Genomic DNA, 13,153 nt, shown 5'->3' with positions numbered 1-13,153 from the left:
AGATCATCTGTTAGCACAATAGATATGATATGTGTATAACTGCGTCCAAACTCTGCACTGGTTTCATGCTCTGCCCATAAAATAGTATGTAATTGATAAAAGGAACAAGTTGAGTTATATTCTTGAGATTGTAAATTAACAATTTGACTTTTTTCTGCAATTGAGGTGAATCAATCAATCCATTAGAAACTAGCTCATTCACTTGCATTACACTGTATGTTCGGTATAGCTCATTCTCCTGTCATGGATAAAGTACAGTACAAGTTCTTTCAAAGTACAAGTATTCCCAGTTTGTCCAAATGAAATGAAAGCATGTGTCCACCTACCCACACACCTTGGCAGGGCTCCACTCCAGACCCTCCGGCCTCCCCCCAGGCAGGTGATCTTGTGGTCCCCCTCCAATCGATATCCCGGGAAGCAGGAAAAAATGAGTGAGTCCCCCACACCAAACTGGAAACCAACTCGCCGGCTGTAGGCTGGCACTCCTGGATCTTCACAAGGCTCTAAGCTGTACTCTGTGGAATACACCGACATGTTTATTAACCCTCAAACTACCAACATACAGTATTTTACACACGTGGTCATTTTGGCCCCAGAAACTATTGGAAAAAGCAACAATCATCGCAAAATATCAACTTAATTCTTATCAAAATATCTTTAGACATGTAAATAATGTTATCTGAAATATAAATTTACCATAACAGACTGATGTTTTAGAAAAATTACAGTTATTTTGCATATCCTATAAAACTAAAATACTATAGGTTAAGTACAATCCACATTAGTACTAAAATGCAGATTTGCCATCATTTCATTGTAGAATCATTTCATTTTTAAAATGTTGAAATATATATTTGTTTTATAGTTATGTGGTACGTAATCCCCCAAAGTAATTATTTACTGCATCATGAGAAGACCATAAGCAATAACTAGTAATGCTGCATACTCTAAGGTTAAAATCTCACCTTTTTGGTAAAAATAGTTATAAATTGCCGAGGTGTAGTCACATTTAAAGACACAAGCTCAAGTACATACAAATATGAAAATATTAAATATTCTATATGATGTATTTGGTATTCAACAAAACTGTATGAATAAGGCTTGAAATTACATATGCTTTCTAAATATGGTACAATAACATTCAAAAAAACAAACAAAAATATTTAACCTTCCTTATAACTGTAAAGTTTATATTTGTATGTTTAGTGTTAGAGAAAATGTGCATAATTCCTAAAGTTCTCTCTTGATCAAAACATCTACCCCCACCGTTGTGAACGTCACACAGAGCACTAGCTTGGCTTCCTGAACTCATCAGGAACTCGCCTTTCATCTCATATTAATCTTGTCCATCTATGACTAACAGAAAGTTATTTGTTTAAAATCTATTCAGGGATATAAATCAGTATCTGATTGTGCTATAGTGATGAAACCACTCTCTCCTGCTGTGCTACAATGTAAGGATGTACAGTACGTAGCCTCGTTATTGTTATGTACATTTCTTGTGTTACTTTTTGATTGATTTGATTATTTAACTGTGGTTTATTTAGTAAATATTTTATTAACTCTATTTCTTGAACTGCATTGTTGGTTAAGGGCTTGTAAGTAAGCATTTCACGGTAATACCTGCTGTATTGTGACAAACGTGACAAATACAATTTGATTTGATTGTAGGAATGTGCTTCGTCAGTGGCTGTGAAGTAGGAAGAGAACCAGGAGTTGGACAGTCTGAAGAGCGAATAAAATGGTAGGAGGGAAATCCCAGTTTCAGTATGTTTCAGATTTCACATTCGGTTGGAACTGGTACCAGAACCATGCAGGCAGTGCTGTAGTGGAGGGTGTACGCAGGTATACCCACTTGTTTTTCATTATTTCTTCACATTTTAGGCGCAGCAATATACACACACGGCAGTAGGCCTACGCGTGAATGTTCAAAAATGCAATTGTGGAAACACACCATTCTAAAATGTGCACAGCACATGCAAGCGGTTTCATGGACATAGATGGAAATATCCCTTTGAAATAGGGGGGATTTAAAGATGCAACAACTATCATGGGTTGTTAATCTGATTAGGATAATACCTTTAGCTGCTATACAATGAAATACAGTTGAAAGAAAGCCAATAGAACAGGAGAACGCATAATGAGTATGCCTTTATAAAAATTAATTATTTATAAAAGTATCGCGTGGTAGTGCATGTTTAATGTCGCTAACTTCATACTCCATTGGAAAACTGGATTACGTTGTGCAATTTGACAGAGGTCACAAAGAATTACGTTTTTATAAAAAATGACAGATTGCTGCACAAAAAGAAAAGTCCCTTCAAAGCAAACTTTATTTGCCACATGCGCCGAATACAACAAGTGTAGACTTTACTGTGAAATGCTTACTTACAAGCCCTTAACCAACAGTGCAGTTCAAGAAGAAGAAAATATTTACCAAGTAGGCTAAAATAAAAAGTAATAATAAAAAGTAACACAAAAAGAATAACAAAAATAAGGCTATATACAGGGTTGGTCCGAGTCAGTGGGCAGGGGTACAGGCTAGTTGAGGTAATCTGTACATGTAGGTGGGGGTGAAGTGACTATGCATAGGTAACAAACAAACAGCGAGTAGTAGCAGTGTACAAGGGGGGTGGTGGTCAACGTAAATTGTCCGGTGGTGATTTTATGAATTGTTCAGCAGCCTAATGGCTTGGGGGTAGAAGCTGTTGAGGAGCCTTTTGGTCCTAGACTTGGCACTCCGGTACCGCTTGCCGTGCGGTAGCATAGAACAGTCTATAACTTGGGTGACAGGAGTCTCTCACAATTTTTTGGGCTTTCCTCTGACACTGCCTAAAATATAGGTCCTGAAAGGCAGGAAGCTTGGCCCCATTGATGTACTGGGCTGTTCGCACTACCCTCTGTAGCGCCTTACGGTCAGATGCCGAGCAGTTGCCATACCAGGCGGTGATGCAACTGGTCAGGATGCTCTCGATGCAGCTGTAGAACCTTTTGAGTATCTGGGGACTCATGCCAAATCTTTTCAGTCTCCTGAGGGGGAAAAGGTTTTGTCGTGCCCTCTTCACGACTGTCTTGGTATGTTTGGACCATGATAGTTTGTTTGTGATGTGGACACCAAGGAACTTGAAACTCTCGACCCGCTCCACTACAGCCCCGTCCATGTTAATGGGGGCCTGTTCGGCCCGCCTTTTCCTGTAGTCCATGATCAGCTCCTTTGTCTAGCTCACATTGAGGGAGAGGTTGTTGTCCTGGAACCACACTGCCAGTTCTGACCTCCTCCCTATTTGCCGTCTCATCGTTGTCGGTGATCAGGCCGACCACTGTTGTGTCATCAGCAAACTTGATGGTGTTGGAGTTGTGTTTGGTCACGCAGTCGTGGGTGAACAGGGAATATAGGAGGGAACTAAGTACACACACCTGAGGGGCCCCAGTGTTAAGGATCAGCGTGGCAGACATGTTGCCTACTCTTACCACCTGGGGGCGGCCCATCAGGAAGTCCAGGATCCAGTTGCAGAGGGAGGTGTTTAGTCCCAGAGTCCTTAGCTTAGTGATGAGCTTTGTAGGCACTATGGTGTTGAACGCTGAGCTGTACTCAATGAAAAGCATTCTCACATTGGTGTTCCTTTTGTCCAGGTGTGAAAGGGCAGTGTGGAGTGTGATTGAGATTGCGTCATCTGTGGATCTGTTGGGGCGGTACGCAATTTGGAGTGGGTCTAGGGTGTCCGGGAGGATGCTGTTGGTGTGAGCCATGACCAGCCTTTCAAAGCACTTCATGGCTACCGACGTGAGTGCCACGGGGCGGTAATCATTTAGGCAGGTTACCTTCGCTTCCTTGGGCACAGGGACTATGGTGGTCTGCTTGAAACATGTAGGTATTACAGACTCGGTCAGGGAGAGGTTGAAAATGTCAGTGAAGACACTTGACAGTTGGTCCGCGCATGCTTTGAGTACACGTCCTGGTAATCCGTCTGGCCAAGCGGCTTTGTGAATGTTGACCTGTTTGAAGGTTTTGTTCACATCGGCTACTGAGAGTGTTATCACACAGTCATCCAGAACACCTGGTGCTCTCGTGCATGCTTCAGTGTTGCTTGCCTCGAAGCGAGCATAAAAGGCATTTAGCTCGTCTGGTAGGCTTGCGTTACTCGGCACCTCGCGTCTGGGTTTCCCTTTGTAGTCTGGAATAGTTTTCAAGCCCTGCCACATCCGACGAGCATCAGAGCCTGTATTGATGCTTTGCTTGTTTGATGGTTTGTCTGAGGGCATAGCGGGAATTCTTATAAGCGTCCGGATTAGTCTCCCACTCCTTGAAAGCGGCAGCTTTAGCCTTTAGCTCGATGCGGATGTTGCCTGTAATCCATGGCTTCTGGTTGGGACATGTACGAACAGTCACTGTGGGGACGATGTCATCGATGCATTTATTGATGAAGCCGATGACTGAGGTGGTGTATTCCTCAATGCCATTGGATGAATCCTGGAACATATTCCAGTCTGTGTAGCATCCGTGTCATCTGACCACTTCAGTATTGAGCGAGTCACTGGTGCTGCCTGCTTTAGTTTTTGCTTGTAAGCAGGAATCAGGAAGATAGAATTATGGTCAGATTTTGTCACTCCCTGATCTGTTTCACCTGTCCTTGTGATTGTCTCCACCCCCTCCAGGTGTCGCTGATTTTCCCCAGTGTATTTATCCCTGTGTTTCCTGTCTCTCTGTGCCAGCTCGTCTTGTATGTTTTTCCAAGTCAACCAGCATTTTTCCCATTCTCCTGCTTTTTGCTATTCTCCTTATCTAGTCCTCCTGGTTTTGACCCTTGCCTGTTTCTGGACTATGTACCCACCTGCCTGACCTGACCACGAGCCTGTCTGCCACTCTGTACCTCCTGGACTCTGATCTGGTTTTGACCTTTTGCCTGTCCATGACCATTCTCTTGCCTACTCCTTTTGGATAAATAAACATTGTAAGACTCCAAACATCTGCCTCCTGTGTCTGCATCTGGGTCTCGCCTTGTGTCATGATAGATTTGCCAAATGGAGGGCTGGGGAGAGCTTTGTATGCATCTCTGTGTGTGGAGTAAAGGTGGTCTTGGATTTTTTTCCCTGGTTGCGCATGTGAAATTTGGTAAGACTGATTTAAGTTTGCCTGCATTAAAGTCCCCGGCCACTAGGAGCGCCGCTTCTGGTGAGCATTTTCTTCTTTACTTATGGCCTTATAGAGTTGGTTGAGAGCGGTCTTAGTGCCAGCTTCGCTTTGTGGTGGTAAATAGACGGCTACGAATTATACAGATGAGAACTACCTCGAGACTTCTTTAATATTAGACATCGCGCACCAGCTGTTATTGACAAAAAGACACACCCCCACCCCTCGCCTTACCAGAGGTAGCGTCTCTTTTCTGCCGGTGCATGGAAAAACCTGCCAGCTCTATATTGTCAGTTTCTTCGTTCAGTCATGTCTCGGTGAAACATACGATGTTGCAGTTTTTAATGTCCCGTTGGTAGGATAATCTTAATATTAGGTCATCAATTTTATTTTAGAATGATTGCACGTTAGCAAGAAGAATGGAAGGCATTGGGAGTTCTCGCTCGCCTCCGGATTCTCAGAAGGATCCCCGATCTGCGTCCCCTTTTCCGTCGTCTTTTCTTCACACAAAAGGTGTGGATCTGGGCCTGTTCCAGTGAAAGCAGGATATCCTTCTCGTCGGACTCGTTAAAGGAAAAAGTTTATTCCAATCCGCGGTAATTAATCGCTTTTCTGATGTCCAGAAGTTATTTTCGGTCATAAGAGACAGCAGCAGCAACATTATGTACAAAAATAAGTTACACAAAAAATAACAAAATTGCACAATTGGTTGGGAGAATGTAAAACGTCAGCCATGGTCTTCGGTGCCATCTTTCAAACACTGTACATGTGTTTTGTAATCAAATTCTGGTCTGTCAAAGCATCTGGTTATTATTATTATTTATTTTGAAATGTTTGTATTTCATCTGTTTGGTAATGCCAACCTGTCCTGTTCTCGACTCACCATCACTGTGAATTGGCTCCTATTTGAGCGGGCCGTTGAAGATAGGCACAGGCTGCAAACCTCTTGTTATTTGGTTTCTCCCGTTTCTCAGGGGTGTTTTCATTGTTTATTGGAAATGTTTACGCTAATTGTGTATTTGTTTTCATAAACGTGTTAAGTGTTGACCATAAGAATGTTAATTGGGCAATTGTAATAACTTTAAAGTGTGCTATTTAGAGGTTTAAATGGTTTATGCCAAGTGGTTATTTAGGTTTCCCTAATCCTCATTCAGGGCAGTTTGTCAGTTTTTGCCTTGTATTCGAGTCAAGTTATTATATTATTGGCCGAGTAAGTTTATTATTTTGCAACCAAGTTAAAGGCCCAAATGTAATGTTTTTATCTCAATATCAGATCATTTATGGGTAATAATTAAGTAACTTACTGTGATTGTTTTCCACTAAAATTGTAAAAAATATACACAAATAAATATTTTTGCGAAATAAAACTAAACAATTTCTCAAGTAAGACATTTGCTAGGACTGTCTCAGAGTGGTCTGAGTGGGGAGGGAAAGGCACCAAAGGGATGCATTGACTACAGAGTGGATCAATCCACCACAGCGGAGGAGCCTAATGGGAGGAATATGTAACCTGAAAACTAGCTGTTATTGGCAGAGGTTTGGAAATATTTTGGTTATTGGTCTATTCACCAGGCAAGCCAAAACTCCACCCATGCAAATCCTGCGGATTAGAATGTCCTGTATAAATTGCATTTTCAACCAGCAACTGTCAGAAATAACTGATCATATTTTTTCCCACACTTTTTCAGTGTTAGTTTCATCAGCTGTTGTACACATATGAAACATAGGAAAAAACAGAATTTTGATTGCACTGGGCATTTAATTATTTTGGTCATGTTTAAAATGTGTACATTTTTGTAGATACAACTCTAGATACAGTCTTCTCCATCCCCTGCACGATAAATAAATACCGCATTTGATCTACTGACGTCTCAACTGTTACTGCTCCACACTGGGTCCTCTATCCTAACACAATACCATTTACAATTGCATTTATAATCAAAAACAATGTTCTAATCACTTCAGTCACATCAGATATTTTAATCCACATGCAACGGACTCTTAAAATGATACATTATACACAATGCATGACAACCCACCTGAGAAGGACATGTTGAAACCTTCATAGGACATGGAGAAATCTGAGACGAAGCGGAGCTGGGCGCTAAAGTTTCCAAACAGGCCGGCCTTGATGGAGGGGGGCAGGACGGAGCCAGTGAGCCTGGCCACGGGTTCCGTGAAGCTGCCGTCCTCTGTGATGAGGAGGTAATCATGGGAGTCCTCCAGGTGGAACGTGTGGAAGAGCAGCTGCACTCCTGGAGAGATTCAGATAAGATTAGGCCTCCCTAAGTCACACATCAAAAACCCTGTCTCTACGTCACACCAGCCCAGGGAGGGCTGGGGCTTAATGTTGATGAGAATATAGAGACTCATCATTCAAATGGGGTGATGTAGGCCTAGTCACAGCTGCTTTTACTTACTTAACGCTGCAACAAATTATTGGTTGGTTCTTACGGTAGAGAGCTATTCATGAGTCTTACCTTTGCCATGAGACACCTCTATCGTCCATGTGCAGTTCAATGAGTTTGGGTAGAAATCAGGAAATCCAGGGGAGAGAATATTTCCTTTTTTACCAAAGATATAACCCCCACACAACGCTAAGGGAAACAAAATGAAACACATTGTGAATGAGTGTATGAGGCATTGTTTTTTAGACTCCCATACATTGAGAACTGAACATTATCAATGATTAAAAAAATTAATTAATGCAATTTCTTGCATAACAATCAGGGGTTTTAGAAAAATAAATTATAACAGCATTTAAATAAATAAAGATGCAAACGATTATGAGCTGGTATCATTAGATTTTTGATTAGTATGCCAAGAGCGCAGAAAATTGCTCAAAGAAATTGGTAAATTAAAAACAGAGTCCAGGTGGGTTTGAAACCAGAATTTAGGTCAGAGCCTGTAAACAATATCCCTGGGTGTAAGATAATCTTTTGCACTTTGTAAATGTTCTAAACAAACTTTTAGTCACTCCTCCATGTTATTTGTAGAGACAAACCTAATGACAGTGTGAAACACAGACGTAGACACATGTTTCTAGATTAAAAGCCTCAGAGTTTACCCAACTAAAGCTGAGTAAGATGAAGACGTGGGATACTGTACGCTGATAGTGAGTCTGTCTGGGAAGATCAAAAGCGAACTTAATAACCGAGGCAGAATTCTGACAGGATAGACTGTCAGTGGAGAAAGTCAGGCAGAGTCATCGAAACAACGACTTATCACTGCCTTAATTACGAGATAAATAAAAAAGGAAGAACAAGTTAAAGGAATATGTTAATCTAATTTGGTTTCTATGTAAATGTTACACTTTAATTGTACTTACCATGTTTTTGAAGCATGGAATCTATAACATGAATGTATATGTTAATAGACAAACAGAGGTCCAGAACCTCTAGCCTATGAGGTTGAAGTCACTCAGTGTTTATAATTGGTGTGAGGATCTGTTAAATGGTTTGAAAATAGCTGAAAAAGGAAGCAGGCGTTCCCAAGATAGCACAGGTTCCCATGAACAAATGTATGGAGTTGGCACTTGCAATTATACCCGATTCCGTAGGCTATGGAGATGCTGGTGATTAAATGGGGCTCATGTCGCGCGTGTTATCATACACGCCCCAGGCTACCACTGAAAGTTAATCAGCGAGGATAGTTCTTTTGAGGGTGAGACAAATAAAAATATCATAATTGCATGGTATCCCAGCATGCGTCTACATATTTACTGAGGTCTGAGTCGTCCCGTTTGAAAGAAGAAGGGGAGACATTTTTGTTGTGAAAAACAAGGTGTACCTTCCCCCAAAGTGAGGGATCCTTGGAAATCATTACAAATTACTTCTGGTATAGATATCACAAAGCGGGCCACAAAGGCAGCACTGTATGTTTATGATAAGACATGGATAAGACAAATTGTGGGCGTTAACAATCCATATCTACAGTATCGTCTTTGCTCTTAAGAGCTTAAGTCCTGCTTGCACCATAAACACAGCAGTGGGCGGGAGGAGACAGGTGCTCAGGATGCAGGACTAGTGGAACATTTCTACGCGATGTGAAGAGTGCATTTCTGCTGCACTTCTAAGAATGAGGGTTCTAAGAATTATACTACAAGAAAAAAACAATGATGGATGATCAATGTTATGCTCTGTGATTGTTCATTATTTTTCACCATTTCTAAAAAGTATTGTGCCATAATCCTCCTTCTAATATAAAACATTATTTTTCACCATTTCCAAAAAGTATTGTGCCATAATCCTCCTTCTAATATAAAACATTCTATCTCTTCCTGAAATAAATGGGTGATAAATCCCATTTAAAAAACAGATAGCAGCTTTGTCTAGAACAGGACCTGTCTATTGCATATGCCTACAGCCTTGTGAAATGACAGAGTAAGTAAGAGGGACAAATAGGCAGATACAACGGAAGAAAACATTTCATATATCTGAATGGGATGTGGAAATGCCACCACTGTCGATCATGAAGGTCAAGTTCAGAAGAGAACACATTCTGTGTCAGACTTGGCTAGAATAGAAAATACAACTGATAAGCTAGTTGTCTGGAGGATGATATTGGGCGTACAAAACCTGACGGTCAAATGCTTGACTTACTGGAAAAATATGCTGTACAGGTTTATTTTCATCCCAAGTAGCGAGAAACAAATGAGATAGCTCCCTGTAGCTCAGTTGGTAGAGCATGGTGTTTGCAACACCAGGGTTGTGGGTTTGATTCCCATGGGGGGCCAGTACAGAAAAATAATGTATGAAATGAAATGTATGCATTCACTACTGTAAGTCGCTCTGGATAAAGGGCGTCTGCTAAATGACTAAAATGTAATGTAAATGTAGATAAACAGTTGGAATAATGTCTTTCTGCAGTACCTCCACCCTGTCTTCTGACTCTCTGTTGTCTGACACCCAAAGTTATCTTAGTGTGTATATTCCAGTCACCTCTCCTCTCATCAAGAATTAATGAACTCAGCCCCCGAGGGGAGTCAGAGGCTTACCCTTTCCCCCAGATAAGAGAGAGATTCGTTAGCAGGGAGTTGTGTCTCCCACATCTCTCTCTGTGAATGTGATGGGGAGTGTGAGGAGAAGGGGTGATAGCTGGGTGCTGCCACGCATGTACTATAAGTGCACCTGACACGAACAGGAGGAAGGAAGGGTTGGACAAGGCTAGATGGGGTACACTACCATCACAGCTGGGCAGTGCGTGATTCCACTGATGGTTCCTCTCACACACGATGGGTTCCTCATCGCTCAGCGTGTAGCCTTGATCACAGCTGAATGTCACCCTGGAGCCAATGGCGAAATTGTTCCCATGCCGCTTTCCATTGACCGGGATCCCAGGATCTAAGCAGGAATCTGTTTCCATCATAACACCTTTAGGGATAGAAATAACTATTTCATTCCACCTTCAGGCCTTAAAATTGAATAGAGAATGGTGTCATAATCGCTCTTTACTGTATAAATCATGAGGGAGCCACAAGGGGTTCTCTCTCCTTTTCCCTCTCTTTCCATTTCATCCCTTGATGGAGGGTTGTCCTCATAGAAAATATTGTAATAATAATCAAATGTGTATTTTATTAATGAGTTATCCCAAATAGCATACATGAAATGTTTATAAAGCACAATAGATGTCATTAACAATTTTCAGCCATCTGTCTGGATTTGGTAGTCATGTCTCATCCCTGCTTACTTAATAATGACAGCCAGTATTGTGCTACAGTAATTGTGGTTAGGTTAATATAGGAAACATTTATGGCATACATTTTATGTGAGTATATAGTATGGAAGCTTGAATAAATTCGGAAAGTATTCAAACCCCTTGACTTTTTCAACATTTTGTTACGTTACAGCCTTGTCCTAAAATGGATTTAATAAAAAAAGTCCTAATCAATCTACACACAATACCCCATAATGACAAAGCGAAAACAGGTTTTTCGATATTTTCTCCCATTCTTTTCTGCAAATCCTCTCAAGCTCCCCATCCAACCTGACAGAGCTTGAGAAGATCTGCAGAGATGAATGTGAGAAATTGCCCAAATACAGGTGTGCAAAGCTTGCAGCGTCATACCCAAGAAGACTCAAGGCTGTAATCGCTGCCAAAGGTGCTTTCACTAAGTACTGAGTAAAGGTTCTGAATACTTATGTAAATTTATTATTTCAGATGTACATTGTTTATACATTTGCAAAAAAATCGAAAAACCTGTTTTTGCTTTGTCATTTTGACGTATTGTGTGTAGATTGATGAGGGGGGAAAACAGTTTAATCCATTTTAGAATAAGGTTGTAATGTAACAAAATGTGGAAAGAGTCAAGGGGTCTGAATACTTTTCGAATGCACTGTATCATAGTATTTGGAGGAAGAATTTGGCTAACTATTTTACAACACTATTGAATTGTTGATAGATTACTAAATCATCTTATTGCAAATGACAGCCTAGTGCTATCATTGGTGATGTAATAACGTTATATCTCATGAGCTAAATCTCATGAGGTTGGCCTTCATAATCACCAATTATTTGGCATTTAAATCACAGTCCTGTTCAGGCAACAACACTAATGATGACAAGCTATCAAAAATAAGTGTAAATCTAATTTCACAGCTCCTACACCACTTCAGTAATATTGAAATGGTGTAAGAGCTGTGAAATTAGATTTACACTTCTTGTGATCACAACACCCACCACACGAGCTGAATCAATATTGACATCAGCAGCACACACATGAAAGCGATATTGCACCACCAGTTGTAGCCATTAAACATTTTGTGGATTGCAAACACAACGTCCTCAGCTTTTCAAGGTAGCCCTGTGGATACATTTCAAATTGAAAACCGTAGAACTCACTGTCGTAGCGGATCTGGAAGCCCACGCTGGAGCGACTGTTGTCTGTGGTGAATAGCAGGTACATGTAATTACTGGTGCTAATGAGAAAATGGGGCGCCTGAGTGCCATGATACTCTCCGATTAAAGGAGAGGAGTTGGAGGGGCCATCCCGAATCTCCAGTGTGTCATAATTAACCTCGGTCTGGAATCTACATGGAAACAGACAAAAAAGGAGGGGAAAGGGAAGTGAATTAGAAGCTAATACTCCATCCAGGCAATTTTCTGTAGCCAATCATGGCAGATTATCTCAAACTGAATGATTGTGTGAAATTGAAATAGCTGCATCAAGGACAATATCAATTCTAAACAAAATAGGAAAACCTGTCAAAGGATATCTTGATGGCGTGATCTTTTCTGGCTTCAATAACCCATTCACAGTTCAAAGAATCTTTGTAGTATCCCGGCCAACCAGGGGACAGCAGAACTCCGGTTGGAGCTGTTAAATGTCCCCCACAAGGTGCTAGAGGGAAAAGTATGATCTTAGTGGCAAGGTTCTGACATAGAGAGCTTACAAGTCTATATGCAACAGTATGCAAAATGTAACAGTATCCAGTCGTGGCCAAAAGTTTTGAGAATGACACAAATATTAATTTCTACAAAGTTTGCTGCTTCAGTGTCTTTAGATATTTTTGTCAGATGTTACTATGGAATACTGAAGTATAATTACAAACAATTCATAAGTTTCAAAAGCTTTTATTGACAATTACATGAAGTTGATGCAGAGTCAATATTTGCAGTGTTGACCCTTCTTTTTCAAGACCTCTGCAATCCGCCCTGGCATGCTGTCAATTAACTTCTGGGCCACATTCTGACAGATGGCAGCCCATTATTGCATAATAAATGCTTGGAGTTTGTCAGAATTTGTGGGTTTTTGTTTGTCCACCCGCCTCTTGAGAATTGACCACAAGTTCTCAATGGGATTAAGGTCTGGGGAGTTTCCTGGCCATGGACACAAAATATCGATGTTTTGTTCCCCAAGCCACTTAGTTACCACTTTTGCCTTATGGCAAGGTGCTCCATCATGCTGGAAAAGGCATTGTTCGTCACCAAACTGTTCCTGGATGGTTGGGAGAAGTTGTTCTCGGAGGATGTGTTGGTACCATTCTTTATTCATGGCTGTGTTCTTAGGCAAAATTGTGAGTG

At 41.1% G+C, this 13,153-nt stretch overlaps 1 protein-coding gene across 2 annotated transcripts in view; it reads right to left on the bottom strand.

Annotated features, from left to right (window-relative positions):
* LOC115153446 (CUB and sushi domain-containing protein 1) overlaps positions 1–13,153 on the bottom strand; it is a 537,637-nt gene that overhangs the window by 153,531 nt on the left and 370,953 nt on the right. For both annotated transcript variants that reach the window (XM_029698898.1, XM_029698899.1), the window contains exons 16-21: positions 12,332–12,470; positions 11,972–12,159; positions 10,315–10,503; positions 7,612–7,728; positions 7,171–7,386; positions 327–515 (exon numbers count right to left, since the gene is read on the bottom strand). In XM_029698898.1, coding sequence (XP_029554758.1) covers positions 327–515; positions 7,171–7,386; positions 7,612–7,728; positions 10,315–10,503; positions 11,972–12,159; positions 12,332–12,470 — 1,038 coding nt within the window. The remainder of the gene's footprint in view (positions 1–326; positions 516–7,170; positions 7,387–7,611; positions 7,729–10,314; positions 10,504–11,971; positions 12,160–12,331; positions 12,471–13,153) is intronic.

Source organism: Salmo trutta, chromosome 18 (assembly GCF_901001165.1).
Source record: "Salmo trutta chromosome 18, fSalTru1.1, whole genome shotgun sequence".
Lineage (NCBI taxonomy): Eukaryota > Metazoa > Chordata > Actinopteri > Salmoniformes > Salmonidae > Salmo > Salmo trutta.
The sequence above is the reverse complement of the archived record's forward strand: the minus strand, read 5'-3'. Positions and strand labels throughout refer to the sequence as shown.